Source organism: Oncorhynchus clarkii, chromosome 20 (genome assembly GCF_045791955.1).
Source record: "Oncorhynchus clarkii lewisi isolate Uvic-CL-2024 chromosome 20, UVic_Ocla_1.0, whole genome shotgun sequence".
Lineage (NCBI taxonomy): Eukaryota > Metazoa > Chordata > Actinopteri > Salmoniformes > Salmonidae > Oncorhynchus > Oncorhynchus clarkii.
The window spans coordinates 20,266,918-20,286,283 of record NC_092166.1 but is presented as its reverse complement, the minus strand read 5'-3'; the positions used below and the strand labels follow the sequence as shown (position 1 = coordinate 20,286,283).

Genomic DNA, 19,366 nt, shown 5'->3' with positions numbered 1-19,366 from the left:
CTGCAGGAATGCCCACCAGGGCTGTTACCAGATAATTTAATGTTAATTCCTCTACCATAAGCCGCCTCCAATGTTGTTTTAGAGAATTTGGCAGTATGTCCAACCGGCAGGCTATTGCTAGTAATGTATTACAACGATTGGATGACTTTGGGAGTTTCAGTAAGCAACAATTTGATTACATTCATTCAATTGCGTTATTAGCCTACTTTATTTCAATATTTTCGTCATTCAGTGATAATTATTTCCACTAAAATGCTTTATGGATCCATCCAGTTGTGATAAAGTTAAGTAAACACTGCATTCTTAGTGGCGGGCCTTGCGAATAGATGGGAGAAGTGACATGCCTCAAAGTTCAGAGGATGGTTATTGGCCGCTGCTTAGCAACCATCAAGAGTTTAAGAGTGTAGTGCGTGCCAATGCCGGTTCAGCATTACAGCTACATTTCATACTAAACCGTAGGCAGAAGTTTACCGAATTGATTACTAGGTTGTTAGGCTGAAAAAAAGGTTTTGGCTTTGATACCGACAATACCCTTCAGATATAAGGAAAATAGTTGGGGGGGTTAATCCATCCTCATTAAGCAGCAATGTTCTCAAACATTTTAACATACATGTTAGGAAGCCTCCATGGAGCCTACTGCCAGTTGTACTAGCCTGTAACTGAAATTACTCTCCATTTGATGTTTTACTTCTCCTTGGTAGAGTAAACAACATGTGGGCTTCCTCATTGTCGATTCACAGTACTTCCCCCAGGCCTGCCTGCATTACTCACAACAAGCGGTCGGAGGAGGCCTCTCATGAAAATGAATTAAAACTAATGCTAATTGGACGATAATGAAACCATATGCATCCATGTGCATGAACTAAAAGGATTCAGTTTGTCTCGTGCCGCTCGCCTGTTCTGTGATGTGTTGAACCTAAATTAGATTGCTGTGGGCTTCTTCCGCCCCAAAATATTACCCTTTTAAAGGTTGGTTGCTCTGTGAGTGCTGTGAAGTTGTGGTTGCTGACCTGGGGGCCACAGTGGGAGGAACAGCAGCAGCCTCATAAAGGCAGGGCCTGCTGCATGTGGAGGGGAAACTGCACACCCCTGCGTTTGTATGCAAATGCCCCTCTGCAAATAAATGCACCACCATAACAAAAAGAATGTGGCAGCAGCACCTAAGCGCTCAGTCACCTTTCAAAGCTCGGGCCCAACGTTGGAGCCAGTCTTGGGAAAACCAACTGTGGCTTTTCACATTTCATTTGGGTCATCTGCCCGAGTGAGGCCTTTGAGCAGGGGGGGCTGTATGTATCAAAAGAGAGACCTCTCTTGCCATGGACCACTGTCTGGCAACAATGTCCTGAATAAAGGGAAGAATTTGTCTGTCAGATATGAATGTCTTTGAAAGCTATGTGAGATAAGCTTGAGTTTGTCTGCACACCTCTTCAATGAATGATAACCTACATGCTTATCTAGTAGCTTATAGGCTTGAAGTCTGATTACTACCTCTGAGGGTTTAGAGCTTGATGTAGTCACCTCCTCAAGTGCTTGGGAGTATGGCTAGACAGTACACTCCTTCTCTCAGCACATATCAAAGCTGCAGGCTAAGGTTAAATCTAGACTTAGTTTCCTCTATAGTATTCGCTCCTCTTTCAACCCAGCTGCCAAACTAACCCTGATTCAGATGACCATCCTACCCATGCTAGATTACAGAGACGAAATGTATAGATTGGCAGGTAAGGGTGCTCTCGAGCGGCTAGATGTTCTTTACCATTCGGCCATCAGATTTGCCATCACTGCACTCTATACTCCAGTACACTGGTCATCTCCATATACCTGTTGCAATACCCCAATGGTTGATGCTTAAAACCCTCTTAGCCCTCACTCCCCCTTATCTGAGATACCTATTGCAGTCCTCATCCTCCACATACAACACCCGTTCTGCCAGTCACATTCTGTTAAAGGTCCCCAAAGCGCACACACCCCGAGGTCGCTCCTCTTTTCAGTTCGCTGCAGCTTGCGACTGGAACGAGTTGCAACAAACACTCAAACTGGACAGTTTTATTGCAATCTCTTCATTCAGACTCAATCATGAACACTCTTACGAGAAGCAGCCACAACTGTCAGTGATGTATTGTTGTCTCTACCTTCTTGCCCAGTTGTCTGTGCCCAATCATGTTTGCACCATGTTTTGTGCTGCTACCATGTTGTGCTGCAACCATGCTGTGTTGTCATGTGTTGCTGCCATGCTATGTTGTCTTAGGTCTCTCTTTATGTTGTGTTGTCTCTCATGTTGTGATGTTGGTTTTGTCCTATATTTGTTTTTTATATTTAATCCCCCGTCCCCGCAGGAGGCCTTTTTGCCTTTTGGTAGGCCGTCATTGCAAATAAGAATTTGTTCTTAGCGGACTTGCCTAGTTAATTAAAGTTGAAATAAAAAAAGTGATGTGAATTAACGAATTTCATATCATGAATGGCACCATCTTCCCTATATAGTACACAACTTTTGGCTTAAGCCCTATGGGCCCTGGTTGAAAGTAGTGCACTATGTAGGGAATGGGCCTCCATTTGGGATACACACATTATCACACCTTTGACCTCAGAGGCTCCACCGCTTCCCATACTCCTAGTATGTAGGGTTGACCCTTTTGCATCAGGAAAATAGCTCATCCAAATGTGAGAAACATCACTGACGACAGCCAATTTAAATATTTAACAATGTCATTGAGTTCTGGAGTGCGCTCACCACAGGAACAAAACTATATTCTGTGAGAATAAGCCCTATCATGAAAACATTTCAATTTACATAATATGTACTAGGGATGCCGCGGTATGACATTTTTGATATCTGATATTTTCCTTGCAAAATAAAACGATCCCGATAACCGATATACATATTTTTTGCGGCCTTTTAATTATTCTAGTACGGTTAAATAGTTGAAGCGCACACACACACACACACACACACACTGACCAAAAAGTTATTTTTGTTGGTGCTTACATATGTCCCCATTACCAGTAAAACATAATCAAAACCTTTTTCTTTCACTTACTTGATATGCCGTTTCATTGTTAATTTGTTCAGTCTCAACCAGGATTTCATCATATGTGTCAAGCAGTGAAGTTTCAGCTCTGTCTGTCCGTGGCCTCTCTTCCTCGGTGCGCACTGTCACTGTGTCCATTCCATCTTGTGCAGCTGTGTCTGTAACATTTCACATAAACCCTGTTCCGTGCCTGCATCAAAGTAGCGGTCCTTGTACCTAGCATAGAGCATGGTGGCGACACTGTAGAGGCTCAGAGACAATGCCACCGAATCGCTTGTTCACAGCCTCTAGTAGAGTACTTTTCCAAGTTAACCCCTTTGTTGGCATTTTTGTTGAGCAGGCGTTTCAATACCATGGCAGCGTATCACGTCTGATGCAGGCGCAGTTGAGCTTATTTATCAAATCAGGGTTTCTAATGGAGCTAGAAGTGTTCATGTTTCAAACATGTTCTCAAATGCCATTGAAATGGCAGCAGCGTATGAGAACCAGCACATTCTTCAGCATGCAAAACGGCTTTCGTCAGTACGAAATCCTTGTCGACCCACTGTGCTGTCAGACTCCATGCTCACGGGGCTGACATTGCTGGTCCAAATGTTAGTCGTGTAGCTAATAGCAGTGACGTCCATAGCAAATAGCTCATGGATGTGAGTTTCAACAATACTGTGTAACTCCGGTACGGCAAAATCTGAAAAATAGAGCCTATTTGGTAGTGTGTACCGGTGCTCGACCAGTCGGCGAAAGCCAACATCATCCACGACAGAGATTGGTTGATTGTCAATGGCAATGAATTCTATTATCTAGGCATTAATGGATTTAGCCTTTGAGTTGTCTCGCTGAAATTTTCTTACTCTTTCAAATGACTGCTTGACTTGTTGACTTCTCAGTCCACACAGCAGACGTTGTGGGCTAGGTTAGGAATGCTGTGTTGCATGTTTAGCTCTATTTTCCGTGGCGTCATTACGTCATCTACCTACGTTATATTGGTATGCACGTCAGATTTGACATTGTTTTTGAACATCGGCGTTAAACTCGACATCAGGCCGCTGCCGATTTTTAGCTAATATCGTCCGATTCTGATATGCTTACCAATATATCGCGCATCCATAATATGTACGTACACTTTTCAACATTAGCAATGGGAATGTCACAAGCCACGAGAGGGTTCGGTTGACATTCTTGCTTCGCAGCTCAAAAGTACCGTAAATGTCGGAAGCCGCTAGCCAGGAGGCTAAGCATTGCAAACTATATTTAGGCCCACACTCTTGTCTTGAATAGTGCAACAATTCACAAGCATGTGCAGACAATTAAACAATTAAATTTCTCGTCCATACACTCATTTATATTTGATCTTCAAGGCAAAAGCAGAGTTACTGCTAACGGATCATGTCTTCATCATGTAACGTTAGCCTATCAAAAATGACCTATTACCCTTCTAATACAAATAGAAGTACAGTAGGCCTACCTTAAAACATAACAAACCATGCTTATCTTTGATCAATATCATGCACATCATTAGGCTGTGGTAAATGCAAATTGTGTCTGAAAACGTGGGTATAATTCACATGGGAGTTGATGTTGACCTGTTTTATATGGAAGCCCATTCCCACCACCCAAAAATAAAATGCATATTAACCCAGCAAAAAAAGAAACGTCCCTTTTTCAAGACCCTGTCTTTCAAAGATAATTCATAAACATCCAAATAACTTCACAGATCTTCATTGTAAAGGGTTTAAACACTGTTTCCCATGCTTGTTCAATGGACCATAAACAATTAATGAACATGCACCTGTGGAACGGTCGTTAAGACACGAACAGCTTACAGAAGGTAGGCAATTAAGGTCACAGTTATGAAAACTTAGGACCCTAAAGAGGCTTTTCTGCGGACTCTGAAAAACAACAAAAGAAAGATGCCCAGGGTCCCTGCTCATCTGCGTCAACGTGCCTTACAACCCAAACTGGCTGGGCCCGTGCGCCATAGTGCATACATTTATTTTGTCTCCCCACACCAAACGAGATCATGACACGCAGGTTAAAATATCAAAACAAACTCTGAACCAATTACATTAATTTTTGGGACAGGTCGAAAAGCATTAAACATTTATGGCAATTTAGCTAGCTAGCTTACACTTGCTAGCTAATTTGTCCTATTTAGCTAGCTTGCTGTTGCTAGCTAATTTGTCCTGGGATATAAACATTGAGTTGTTATTTTACCTGAAATAAAACACACAAAACGGTCAACCGAATCGTTTCTAGTCATCTCTCCTCCTTCTAGGCTTTTTCTTCTCTTGACTTCATATTGCGATTGGCACCTTTCATAAATTAAGTGCATTACCGCAACTGACCTCATTTTGTCTTTCAGTCACCCACATGGGTATAACCAATGAGGAGATGGCACATGAGTACCTGCTTCTATAAACCAATGAGGAGATGGGAGAGGCAAGACTTGCTGCGCAATCTGCGTCACAAATAGAACTGACTTCTATTATAGCCCTTGGCAACGCAGACTCTCGTTGGCGCAATAATTGAATAATATAGATTTCTAAATTAATTTGCAACGCTCCCACTCGCAGCGCCAGCGGTGTAGTCAGCCTGTCAGGCATGCTGCAAGGAGGCTTGAGGACTGCCAATGTGGCCAGGGCAATAAATTGCAATGTCTGTACTGTGAGATGCCTAAGACAGCGCTACAGGGAGACAGGACAGACAGCTGATCGTCCTCGCAGTGGCAGACCACGTGTAACAACACCTGTACAGGATTGGTACATCCAAACTTCACACCAGCGGGACAGGTACAGGATGGCAACAAAAACTGCCCGAGTTACGCCAGGAATGCACAATCCCTCCGTCAGTGCTCAGACTGTCCGCAATAGGCTGAGAGAGGCTGGACTGAGGGCTTGTAGGCCTGTTATAAGGCAGGTCCTCACCAGACATCACTGGCAACACCGTCACCTATGGGCACAAACCCAACGTCGCTGGACCAGACAGGACTGACAAAAAGTTATCTTTTTCTTTTCTCACTGACGAGTCGCGGTTTTGTCTCACCAGGGGTGATGTTCGGATTCGCGTTGATTGTCGAAGGAATGAGCATTACACCGAGGCCTGTACTCTGGGGCGGGATCGATTTGGAGGTGGAGGGTCCATCATGTTCAGGGGCGGTTTGTCACAGCATCATCGGACTGAGCTTGTTGTCATTGCAGGCAATCTCACGGCTGTGCGTTACAGGGAAGACATCCTCCTCCCTCATGTTGTACCCTTCCTGCAGGCTCATCCTGACATGACTCTCTAGCATGACAATGCCACCAGCCATACTGCTCGTTCTGAGCGTGATTTCCTGCAAGACAGGAATTTCAGTGTTCTGCCATGGCCAGCCAAGAGCCCGTATCTCAATCCCATTGAGCACGTCTGGGACCTGTTGGATCAGAGGGTGAGGGCTGGGCCATTCCCCCCAGAAATGTCCGGGAACTTGCAAGGTGCCTTGGTGGAAGAGTGGGGTAACGTCTCACAGCAAGAACTGGCAAATCTGGTGCAGTCCTTGAGGAGGAGATGCACTACAGTATTTAATGCAGCTGGTGGCCACACCAGATACTGACTGTCACTTTTGATTGTGAAGATTAATTCATCTCCCAGTGTCTGGTGGAAAACAGACTGAACCAGGTTTTCCTCTAGGATTTTGCCTGTGCTTTGCTCCATTCCGTTTATTTATCCTGAAACTCCCCAGTCCTTAACAATTTACAAGCATACCCATATCATGACGCAGCCAACACTTTTTATAAAAATATGAAGAGTGGTACTCAGTAATGTATTGGATTTACCCCACTCAACTTTTTATCCTGGATACAATGTGTTAATTGCTTTGCCACATTTTCTGCAGTCACCATTGGCCTCATGGTGAAATCCCTCAGTGGTTTCTTTCCTCTCTGGCAACTGAGTTAGGAAGAATGCCTATGTATTCCTGTGTAATTAATAACTTCACTATGCTCAAAGGTATATTCAATGTCTACTTTTTATTTTTTACCCGTCTACCAATAGGTGCCCTTCATTGCGAGGCATTGAAAAAACCTCCCTGTTCTTTGTTGTTGCATCTGTGTTTGAAATTCAATGCTCGACATAGGAACCGTACAATTATCTGTATGTGTGGGGTGGAGAGATGAGGTAGTCATAAAAAAATCATGTTAAACACTATTATTGCACAGAGTGAGTCCATGCAACTTATGTGAATTGTTAAGCACATTTTTACTTCTGAACTTATTTAGGCTTAGGGATGGAATACGTATTGACTCAAGACATTTCCGATGGTAATTAATTTGTTAACATTTCTAAAAACATCATTCCAGTTTGTCATTATGGGGTATTCTGTGTAGGCCAAATCTCAATTAATAATTTTTAAAATTCAGGCTGTAAAACATCAAAATGTGGAAAAAGTCAACGGGTCTGAAGGCACTGTAGGTTATGTTTCTTAATTTGTAGCATTGTGAGGCGATTTCCATCTATCCACTTTGCAGAGATCAACATAGCAGGGCTGCTGGCAAATGTATGGCGAGCTGGCATTTGCACCAGCACTTTTAATTATTGACCCAAAAACATTGAAAAGAGGGACAAAGTACTGTTGTCCCATCTTAGCCCATAGATTTATTACTATTTCATACCCAGAGTTTTACCTGGTTAGGTTAGCCTACCAGATCAGGAGGAACTCTGGGCCCCAGAAAAACAATCCCCCCCCACCACTCTGGGACCTGTGGTGCCAACTCTGAAATCACACCACAATGTTACAACTGAAAAAACATTTCATATTTGTATAATCTACTATCTCACCATTTTGACTTGTGTAGTTTGACTTCCTTATCTCCAAATTTAGACTTGCATATCTAAAACTGTAGATGGGCATATTACCTTTTATTTTGTATTATGGTGGCGGGAATGGGCTTCCAAAGTTTAACGTAGCTCAGTGCAGCTGGCAGCTACTGCGACAATTTCAAGATGTAACAGGCTGTTACTGCAATTTCAAGTAAAAACTCAAAACAAGTCTCAGATATAAGGAAATTGTCTGTACATTTCAGCTGTTTCAAAAACATTGCTCTGCGATGACAACTTGTACTGGAGGAGTGTTGAGATCGAGACAGTTCTGTCTACACTGCCCTGCTCAGTCGGACAACTGTAGGGTGAATGTTGTGCCTGACCTCCGGAGGTAATTTCGCAAGTTTACACAAGTTTTTTTTTCTGTCGAGAATCGATACCTCTCAAATGTCCCTTTGCTATCGTCAATGAGAAAATGTTTCACGTGGCCCTGCACTAGCATTATAATACAAAATACTGAAAAACAGACTGGATACAAATTATTTATTTTGAGTGTGACAGATGTTTTTGGACATCTAGAAATGCTTCTTTTTACCCATTTCTTCAGATTTGAGAAACCGATGCCTCAAGTCCTCAACTGGCAGCTTCATTAAGTAGTACCCGCAAAACACCAGTCTCAATGTCAACAGTGAAGAGGCAACTCCGGGATGCTGGCCTTCTAGGCAGAGTTCCTCTGTACAGTGTCTGTGTTCTTTTGCCCATCTTTTCTTTTTATTGGCCAGTCTGAGATGTGGCTTTTTCTCTGCAACTCTGCCTAGAAGGCCAGCATCCCGGAGTCACCTCTTCACTGTTGATGTTGAAACTGGTGTTTTGCCGGTACTATTTAATGAAGCTGCCTGTTGAGAACTTGTGAGACATCTGTGTCTCAAACTAGACACTAATGTACTTGTCCTCTTGCTCAGTTGTGCACCGATGCCTCCCACTCCTCTTTCTATTCTGGTTAGAGCCAGTCTGTGCTGTTCTGTGAAGGGAGAGGTACACAGCGCTGTACCAGATCTTCAGTTTCTTGGCAATTTCTCGCATGGAATAGTTTTCATTTCTCAGAACGAGAATAGACTGATGAGTTTCAGAAGAAAGTTATTTGTTTCTGGCCATTTTGAGCCTGTAATCGAACCCACAAATGCTGATGCTCCAGATACTCAAACTAGTCTAAAGAATTGCTTCTTTAAAATCAGAACAGTTTTCAGCTGTGCTAACATAATTGAAAATGGAATTTCTAATAATCAATTAACCTTTTAAAATGATAAACTTGGGTTAGCTAACACAACGTGCCATTGGAACACAGGAGTGATGGTTGCTGATTATGGGCCTATGTAGATATTCCATAAAAAATCTGCTGTTTCCACCCACATTGTTAATGTTGCAAATGACTAATGTCTACACTGTATTTCTGATCAAATCAAACTTTATTTGCCACATGCGCCGAATACAACAGGTGTAGACTTTACCATGAAATGCTTACTTACAAGCCCTTAACCAACAGTGAAGTTCAAGAAGAAGAAAATATTTACCAAGTAGACTAAAATAAAAAGTAATAATAAAAAGTAACACAATAAGAATAACAACAATGAGGCTATATACAGGGGGCACCGGTACCGAGTCAGTGTGCAGGGGTACAGGCTAGTTGATGTAATCTGTACATATAGGTGGGGGTGAAGTGACTATGCATAAGTAACAAACAAACAGCGAGTAGCAGCAGTGTACAAGGAGGAGTGGTCAATCTAAATTGTCTGGTGGCGATTTTTATGAATTGTTCAGCAGTCTAATGGCTTGGGGGTAGATGCTGTTGAGGAGCCAATTGGCCCTAGACTTGGCGCTCCGGTACTGCTTGCTATGCAGAAGCAGAGAAAATAGTCTAACTTGGGTGACTGGAGTCTCTGACAATTTTATGGGCTTTCCTCTGACACCGCCTATTATATAGGTCCTGGATAGCAGGAAGCTTGGCCCCAGTGATGTACTGGGCCGTTCGCACTACCCTCTGTAGCGCCTTAGGGTCAGATGCTGAGCGGTTGCCATACCAGGTGGTGATGCAACCATTCAGGATGCTCTCGATGGTGCAGCTGTAGAACCTTTTGAGGATCTGGGGACCCATGCCATTTTTTTTCAGTCTCCTCAGGGGGAAAAGGTTTTGTTGTGCCCTCTTCATGACTGTCTTGATATGTTTGGACCATGATATTTCTTTGGTGATGTGGACACCAAGGAACTTGTAACTCTTGACCCACTCCACTACAGCCCCGTCGATGTTAATGGGGGCCTATTCTTTCAAAGACCAGGACATTTCTAAGTGACCCAAAACTGCACTATTGCAAAGTAATAGATGATTAGCACTGGGTTTTACTTATCTTTGAGTGACTGTGACGGATTGGTGGATTTGTGGCAAGAACAAAGGCCACGAAGCTCAGTCTTGACTCACTTGTGTCCTCCAAAAGGAAATGATTTGCATGAAGCTAGTAGCTATTCTCGCCTTGTGTTAATCAGGCTGCTGTCTGCTGTAACCTGAGCTGTAGAGATAAAGCATGATTGATATTTATGTCCCATGCTGCCTTATCCTATTCTTTTTGGGGAAAACCAGCAGTGTAAAGGGTGTGTCCCAAATGCCACCCTATTCCCTATATAGTCCACTACTTTTGACCAGAGGGAATAGGGTGCCATTTAAGAGCCCTCGTTTGTATAGTGTTTTCCTACCCCCTTCAGGGAGCAGCTGCTCTGAGGGAGATAGAACACCTTACTGTGATTCCGGATGGCCCTCCATACTAAGAAAGTGTAACAAAACCCCCTGAGTCACCTCCTCTCTGTTGTCCCACATGGTTTACAGCTGGAATGCCACACAATTTGATAAAGACAGAGCTCCAATCATGCTCCAAATCAGTTAATTGCAGTAATTTCCTTCTTTTGACAGTCAGGCTCAGCCCCTAAATCCCCAGCTGCCAATTAAGGTTGCTAATTTGCAATGCTGTTGAATAGTTAGCTGTTGTCCTCTGGGACACACAGGTCTCTGTTTCAGCCTAGGTAGTTAAGGAGGAGAATGGGTGGAAGGTAGCCTAGTGGTTAGAGTGTTGGGCCAGTAACCGAAAGGTTGCAAGTTCGAATCCCCGAGTTGACAAGGTAAAAATCTGTCGTTCTGCCCCCGAACAAGGCAGTTAACCCACTATTCCTAGGCCATCATTGTAAATAAGAATTTGTTCTTAACGGACTTGCCTAGTTAAATAAAGGTACAAAAAATATATATTTAAAAACATACACCTATTGTTATTAGGGTTGGGAGATATCACAATTTTCATACTGTTTCTGTCCGTTACCGGGGTATACGGTATTACCACATATGTGGGGCGCACAAAAAAACATCTTGATCCAGGAGGGGATTGAATGTATCTGTTGTAACCAAGAAGCTTGATCTTGACATCTAGTCTCTTCGCTAACAAGTTACCAAGCCACATGCATATCTGGAGCCCCGAGCTGGATATAATTCATGACACAATTTCCTATAGCTATACTTAACTTATAAGCAATGAAGTAGCACGCACCCCCGCATAATTATAATATATATATTTAAATGGTATTGAAAATCATACTGTCTGTATTTTGAAATAACCCTGTATACGGTGTATCGCCAAAGCCTAATTGTTATATCCCAATTTTGATGTCGTGAGGTTTTTTTCAATAGTGACAGACAGTGTACAGTTCAGTAGGTCAGTTTCATTATCACACCCCTCTCTGTCTGTGTGTGGTTTGTCTTTTACCTCAGTTCTTTCCCTCCCCACCTGTTGGCCAGGGTTTCTGGATAAAGGATGTCAGGCTATTGTCCATTGGAGGAGCTGCTTGTATTTACGGGTTACCATGGTGACCTGGCTAGTGCTTACGAACAGGTATAGGTTGTTCTAGGTGTCTGTGTAGGGCTTGAGGTAAAGACTTGTTGCCGGACACAAAACATCCTCTGTTGTACTATGCAGCAGAGGCTCTGGGTGTGGACGCAACTGGCAAACACAGGGGGAATTAAGTAAAGGAAATTGATGACGCTATTACCCAAAGTTGCAGTCTAAAATGTAGTTTTGTGTCCCATGTTATAATTGTTATGCTATTCAGAGTGGTGATTCATCCTTGAAATAAAGGACGTTGTTTTATTGACTTCTTTGAACAAGTGGTAAATGTCAAGTTTCCCCCTCAGAAAGAAAAGAACACTGCGTAAGCACTGTGGTAATTAGGCAGAATATTCACATCACCACCGTATTTAAGATTGCCAAAGAGCTGCTACTTCACCGTTTTTTGAATAACAACAGTAAGCAAATTCAATAGGCTTATAGTCTACTTCTGCTAAGATCAAAACCGAAAGGACTTTATTTTCTTTGAGGAACCATATTTACCCTTGAGCTTTTCTCTTGGGGAAAAAAATAAGTGAATTCTCTAGTTTTGAGCCTGGAAGTAGAAGTTGAAGATCCTATATACATATATTTGTGTGTGTTCGTGTGTGTGTTTTAGGAGGAGGACCTATTCTATATTGGCAGTGATTAGCAACCAAAGCATGCCCCTGAAACCCCATCCAGGACAGGTGGCAGAACCTCACCCTGGCTCCCAGACATTCCAGACAGGCTTCTGGAGGGTTGGATTTTTCCCTGGCCATGTGGAACGGGCCTGGTCAGGGCCTGCTGCTGGACATCTCTGCCTGGCTGATGCCTGACCAGAGTATTCATAGATGCCAGAAGTGCCAGTTGCCTTAGTTCCAGTCACAGATTTAGTTCTCTTTCTGTCTTTCACACCTGTATAGTAGACACACGGGCACGTCGTTTCTCTCACTGTAGCTGCTATTTGTGTGCTTTGCTTTGACCCCTGCCGGGTCACAAACTGGCAAAGTTCTTTAGCTTCCAGCTGGCAAGACATCACTGCTAATTGTTTTTAGACCCATATGCCACAAAACAAGCATACGACCGTGTGGGGACTCAACTCCAGGACACCCACACAGTGACAGCCTCATTACTCAATAACCTAAAGGATTCCCTCCCTATAGCTGTGGAGCTGTTCTGATTCATTATCCCCATGTCTCTTTTCTCCTGACTCTCTCACAGCCCAAGCAGCAATCCCAGCTTTGTGTGGTAGCGGAATGCTGCATTATGCGAAATGTGATTCACACAGACTGAGGCATGCTCACCATGGCTCATATTATTTGGCACAGAGCGCCTCAAGCTTTGGAGCCGCCTACTGTGGCTGGTGTGTCCACCGTCCACCGTCCACCCCCCCCCCCCCCCACACACACACACACACACACAATCAGGGGCTTTGACCTTTAATGCTTTTCAGTGCTCTAACAACTGTAGTTGTCAAAGTGTCTGAGACCGATTTAGGACCTTAAGCCCTCTGTCTGTTTGTTTCCAGGGGGAATGTTAAGTGAGGGGGACATAGTGTTTCCTGTCCTGTCATTGAATAAACTGCTTTGTTGCACCCGACAAAAGTGCAAGGTCCGAATCACCTCATAAAACCCCAAATGCTTTAAAGCCTTCTGGCCTTGTTCCTGCACACAGATTAGACTAGTCCTGGACTAAAAAGAATGCTGGGGAGATTCTTAATTGAATTGGCTTTTTAGTCCAGAACTAGGTTTAGTGCCTAATCTGTAGTTGTCTGCGATACCGGTCCTTTTCATTTAATTGAAATCTGTCTTTGCTAGCCTACAGTTTGACTGGTGTTGTTCACATTGACATTGCTTAATTCATGCATATTTCTTGGGTATTCTACAGCTATATGAGTGCAAATGAAAGCTCATCAAATTAGACATGTTTGAGTTGTCTCTGAAGGATTTGCCATGCCTCTTTTCAAAGACCTCAGTCCTCAGAATGGGATGATGACGGTTAGATAGCAAATGTTCTTAAACCAACCAGACAAACGAGCTTCTGCAGCTGAGCATGGAGGAGTTATGTAAGGGGAATAGCCAGTGGCGTACCCTCCCTGAGACCAGATGAACTTGTAAAAGCAGCCTTCTGACTAGCCTAAATGGTCTCATCTTCCTTAGTTTTTTTTCTGCACAGATTTGAAGTCATCTGTTCAGATGGAGGTATACACATCGTTCCTGTTCCTCTTCAATAGACACTGTTGGTAATTAGTTAGTGATGACGTATGGGTTTCTGTGGACGCGGTCGTTGGGATTTCTCAGAAACACAGACAAACTCCAATTCAATTTTTACTCCTACTTCGGAGAGTCCATTTTGTGGCCTTGAATTCCCCTGAGAAATGTGGCAATTTCACATGGTAGCTAGCTACATTTGAACAGTAGCAGGTGTGAGAAGGTTCCGTTCTCTTGGGTGTTTAGGCAGTGAAGCTTTGTGGTATGTTATTTCACATGCATCCAGAAATATATCTGTTAACTCTGCACCTACATCTCTGTGTAGTCTACCATTCCACAGTACAGTGCTATCACGGGATGGGAAGAAGTTATATTCTTCTCAGCATTGACGATTAATGATAGACGCTCCAGTGATGACACTCAAGCTTAGTTGATTCTCTTTTTCAAAAGAACTTTAAGTCCCTGTATTTCAGTGTCGGAAATGATGAGTAATAAATTGCACCGGATTATTTTGTTCCCGCCTGTAATCTTTGTATGGGAAATTGGAGGGATTCAGAAGGAGCTGAGCTGTTCACTCACTCACTCCCCAGTCAATTAGCCAACTGGCACACAGTTTCTTACTGGAGCTCAGCTACCCATATGTTGTACATAAACAATGAATACATTGATTGTGAAACAGCATAGGGTGCCATTTGGGACCCCGATCATTGACTGACTTGCTTTCGGCATAGTAAATAAACCTCTGGGAATAGTGCCTCCTTTGGACTCAACCTTGTTAGTCCATGGAGATTGATTAAGCCTGAAGGGCCCCTATAGCACTTTCCACTAATGCTCAGTGACATGTGGGCATGACCTATGCGATCTGCTTTCTTCCTAACTACTCTGTACCAATGCACCACCCAGACATCCATTTTTAATCACCTATGCGATCTGCTTTCTTCCTAACTACTCTGTACCAATGCCCCCCACCCAATTCCCAATATAGTTCACCATGGACCCTAGTTAAAAGTAGTGCACTATATAGCGAATAATGTGCCATTTGGGACAGAAGCATCTCACCAGTAGGAAAAGGTCACATCCTGTACCAGACATCCTGGAGGAGCAGTGAGGCAGTTTAATGGACACAAGGCAGTGCACTTTGTATTGTTACATACTTTTATATCATTATTTTTGCTAGATTAGGTAGGCTATCATGCTTGGTTTCAAGTATGATGATTATTTATTGGGCAAGGGAATTAAATGCCACATACATCACTGGTGTTTGTTTTTTAAAAGCAATATTTGTTATGTAATTAGTTATAGTAGACTTTGTTTTATGACAAGGCAAGGGATTCACCTTCCCCAGTTTTGCGTGTCAGTGGATAATGTAGGCGTAGTTGTTTTTAATCATATTTTCTCCCCCTTTTATTCTAATTCAATATTTACAAACCAAATCTGATATAATTGAAGATATTTTCAATAACATGCAGTGGGGTGAAAATCCATTGTTTGGTGCTTAGCAGAGGACAACTCTGCCCTCTACAGACGAGCTGTGTTGACTTCACCTTATTTTCTCTGGGCTCAACAGAGTTGATGTTAATTCATTTTCCTACCTAAAACTGATTCCTCTCTGTGTCAGTGGGATCAACAATACAGCTGTGTCTCGTGAGGATCTGTGTTTGGTTGGGCAGCTGACTTTTATCAGTCATAATGAGGCCTAAGCAAAAAGCAGTTCACTTCCCTATGGCTTACTCTCATTGCATACAAAAGGTGGTGTATAAAGTTTCAAGAGTTAAGAGAAATGTTCAATATAACCTCTTCCTTGTTTAACAGATTTTCCTAATTTACCGCGGGATCTTCTGTCCTGCTTCGTTCTTCTGAAGTGTCTCTCTTGTCCCCTCTGTGCAGATGTGAAGGGACCACCCACACACCGCTTTTCCTGCGGCCAGTCACCCTACTCCGAGACCAGTATGTGGGAGAGGAAGTACTGCATCCTGACTGATAGCCAGCTCATCCTGCTCAACAAGGAGGAAGAGGTGAGTGAAGTTCCTCCTAATACTACCCCTACGCACACACACACTTTGAGGGACAAAGGAAGGTGTGCATTGTAGGGTGCTCCACCTTGCATCTCTAAAAATCAATCCCGGCTTCTGTGTGTGCAGAAAAAAATATTAATTAAAGATCAGACCTAAATGTCCTATATTTCCCTGGCTGATAAAGTTCCTAAGCTACTGTGAAAACTATTACGGTTTCAGTATACATACTATAGAAAACATTATTTTCTGATGATGCCTTATTAATAGGGTGAGTGCTATTTGGAATCATTGGGATGCCCCTGCCCATAACCCTAACCCTTAGCTATTTTAAATTTCAACTTCAATGGGGTAGGGATGTCCCAAGGATCCCGGAAAGCACGGACCCTACTAACAGTGCCTCCTGTCTCCCCCTCTGTGTGATTCTCAGATGCCAGGTGAGGTGGTTGATGGTCCTACAGAGTCATCGAAGGGCAGGAGCCTACGTAGGACAGTCAGTGTCCCTTCAGAGGGACAGTTCCCTGAGTTCCAGGCAGAGGGCGCCTCCATGCTAGGTAAGACACACCACAGACTAGAAAGGAGAGGAGCCTCTGCAGTTACCGATCTGTTACAAAATGCACTGACTAATGGGACAGGGAAACATTGGCTGTCTCCCACATGGCACCTTATTCTCTTAATTTTTAATGTATTATTTATTTATTTGTAATAATGACAATTACAACAATACTGAATTAACACTTATTTTTACTTAATATAATACATAAATTTAGCCTCAAATAAATAATGAAACATGTTCAATTTGGTTTAAATAATGCAAAAACAAAGTGTTCACTTTATTTAACTAGGCAAGTCAATTAAGAACCAATTCTTATTTTCAATGAAGGCCTAGGAACAGTGGGTTAACTGCCTTGTTCAGGGGCAGAACGACAGCTTTGTACCTTGTCGGCTCGGGGATTCGATCTTGCAACCTTTCGGTTTACTAGTCCAACGAGGCTACCTGCAGTATTCTCTTGCGTTTGAGGACTTCTTGTAGGTTTTTAAATGCATACAGACTCATCTGAACATTACTAATTGTCTACACAATGGCTCAGGACCATAGAGAAACGTTGAAATTCCTGATATGGGTGATGGTGGTGATTTGATCTCCATCTCCGTATCCCTCCTGGAGTTTGTATTACACACTCTGCGACAAAGGAGTAGTCTGCAAGTATGAAGAACAATATCACAGGCATCGGTGGATTAAAAAGAACTGCAAGCAGCGTCCGGTACATAACCGCGGAAGAGCTTTTTAGAAAATATGCCATAGCTGCAGTAGGGAGTGTTATTATCAACTGAAATATCTTAATTATCTGATGATGAGTCTGTGGACTGCTGCTGCCCTCTTCCAGCCTGGTCTGTGAGAAACAGCTGTAAGCTCCCAAAGGGAACAAAATGACAAGTTATTAGCATAGGGTAACCTTGCAATAATAACAGAAAGGACTGACAACTATGTTAAATGTCTTGTATCGGTTTTCCTGAGGGTTTCGTTTCATTTAGGCCGGTTAGTGGAGATGTTCTACTGCTGGCGTCCGTAGGACGGGAGATGTTCTGTGGTGTAGGTGTCTTAGAGAATGTATAGACGGAGACAAAGCACCCAGTGTCTAACCTCTATCCATCCACCTCACGTGGTCTGAGTAGCATGACTGACCCCAGTGCCTTGACGTGGGCTTTTCCCAGCCAGGGCATTCACTGAGGGAATCTGCGGGGGTGCAGCTGCTAGCTGGAGGGGTGCTGGGCTGGGGGGTCAGTGGGAATAGGGAAGGGGTCATTGGGCTGGTTGTATTGTGACAGCAGCTGATGGGTAGAGGAATGAGGACGGACATGGGTTGCCTCCCAAATGGCACACTATCCCCTATATAGTGCACTACTTTTGACCAGAGCCCTGGTCAAAGGTATTCAGTATATAAAGGAATAGGGTGCCATTTTAAACACCGGCCCTGTAACTGTGAGAGTTAGTCATTCTCATGACCCTCTTAATGTTCTCTGTCCTAAAATGGGGGAGAGAGGGTTATTTATATGTTAATCTATAGTTTGCTTTGACAAAAGTGCCCCCAATGCTAGGTTTCAGGCCAATGCTGGGATTCTATGGGCATTCAACAATCATTTTGATTGACATATAAAGCAAACAACAACAAAAGAGGAGGAAACTTTGAGATGAATAGAAAGCCTTCCTTCTTAGATATTGTCCATTATTTCACTTTGTTTACAAAGTATGGTGTTGCGAGAGATAAACGTAATAGAGATTTATATAATATAAGTATGTGGAGACCCCTTCAAATTAGCTGACACGTGTATAATATCGAGCACACAGCCATGCAATCGGCATAGAAATACATTGGCTGTAGAATGGCCTGTAATATGAAGAGCTCATTGACTTTCAATGTGACACTGTCATAGGATAACACCTTTCCAACAAGTCAGTTCGTCAAATTTCTGCCCTGCTAGATGTTTCAGTAACCTTTTAAGTGATGTTATTGTGAAGTGGAAATGTATAGGAGCAACAACGGCTCAGCCGCGACATGGTAGGCCACACAACGGGACCACCGAGTGCTGAAGCACGTAGCACTTAGCGCGTAAAAATCAGTCCTCAGTTGCAGCACTCACTACCGAGTTCCAAACTGCCTCTGGAAGCAACTTCAGCACAACAACTGTTCGTCGGGAGCTTCATGACATGGGTTTCCATGGCCGAGCAGCCGCACACAAGCCTAAGATCACCATGTGCAATGCCAAGCATCGGCTGGAGTGGTGTGAACCTCGCTGCCATTGGACTGAAGCAGTGGAAATGCATTCTCTGGAGTGATGAATCACGCTTCACCATCTGGCTGTCTGATGGTTGAATCTGGGTTTGGCGGATGCCAGGAGAACGCCAACTGTAAAGTTTTGTGGAGGAGGAATAATGGTCTGGGTGGTTTTTCATGGTTCGGGCTAGGCCGCTTAGTTTCAAGTAAAGGGACATCTTAACTATACAACATACATTCCAGACGATTCTGTGCTTCCAACTTTGTGGCAGCAGTTTGGGTAAGGACCTTTCCTGTTTCAACATGACAATGCCCCTGTAAACAAAGCAAGGTCCGTACAGAAGTGGTTTGTCAAGATCGGTGTGGAAGAACTTGACTGGCCTGCACAGTCCTTAACTGACCGTAACCCCATTGAACACATTTAGGTTGAATTGGAATGCTGACTGCAAGCCAGGCCTAATTGTCCACCATCAGTGCCCGACCTCACTAATGCTCTTCTGGCTAAATGGAAGCAAGTCCCCACAGTAATGTTCCAACATCTAGTTGAAAGCCTTCCCAGAAGAGGGGAGGCTGTTATAGCAGCATAGGGGGGACCAACTCCATGTTGATGCCCATGAGTTTGGAATGAGATGTTCGACAAGTGGGTACCTT

The 19,366-nt window shown here is 43.4% G+C and overlaps 1 protein-coding gene across 5 annotated transcripts in view; it reads left to right on the top strand.

Moving 5' to 3' along the window:
• LOC139376065 (ras GTPase-activating protein nGAP-like) overlaps positions 1 to 19,366 on the top strand; it is a 94,914-nt gene that overhangs the window by 35,316 nt on the left and 40,232 nt on the right. For all 5 annotated transcript variants that reach the window (XM_071118215.1, XM_071118216.1, XM_071118213.1 and 2 more), the window contains exons 2-3: positions 15,814 to 15,941; positions 16,369 to 16,492. In XM_071118215.1, coding sequence (XP_070974316.1) covers positions 15,814 to 15,941; positions 16,369 to 16,492 — 252 coding nt within the window. The remainder of the gene's footprint in view (positions 1 to 15,813; positions 15,942 to 16,368; positions 16,493 to 19,366) is intronic.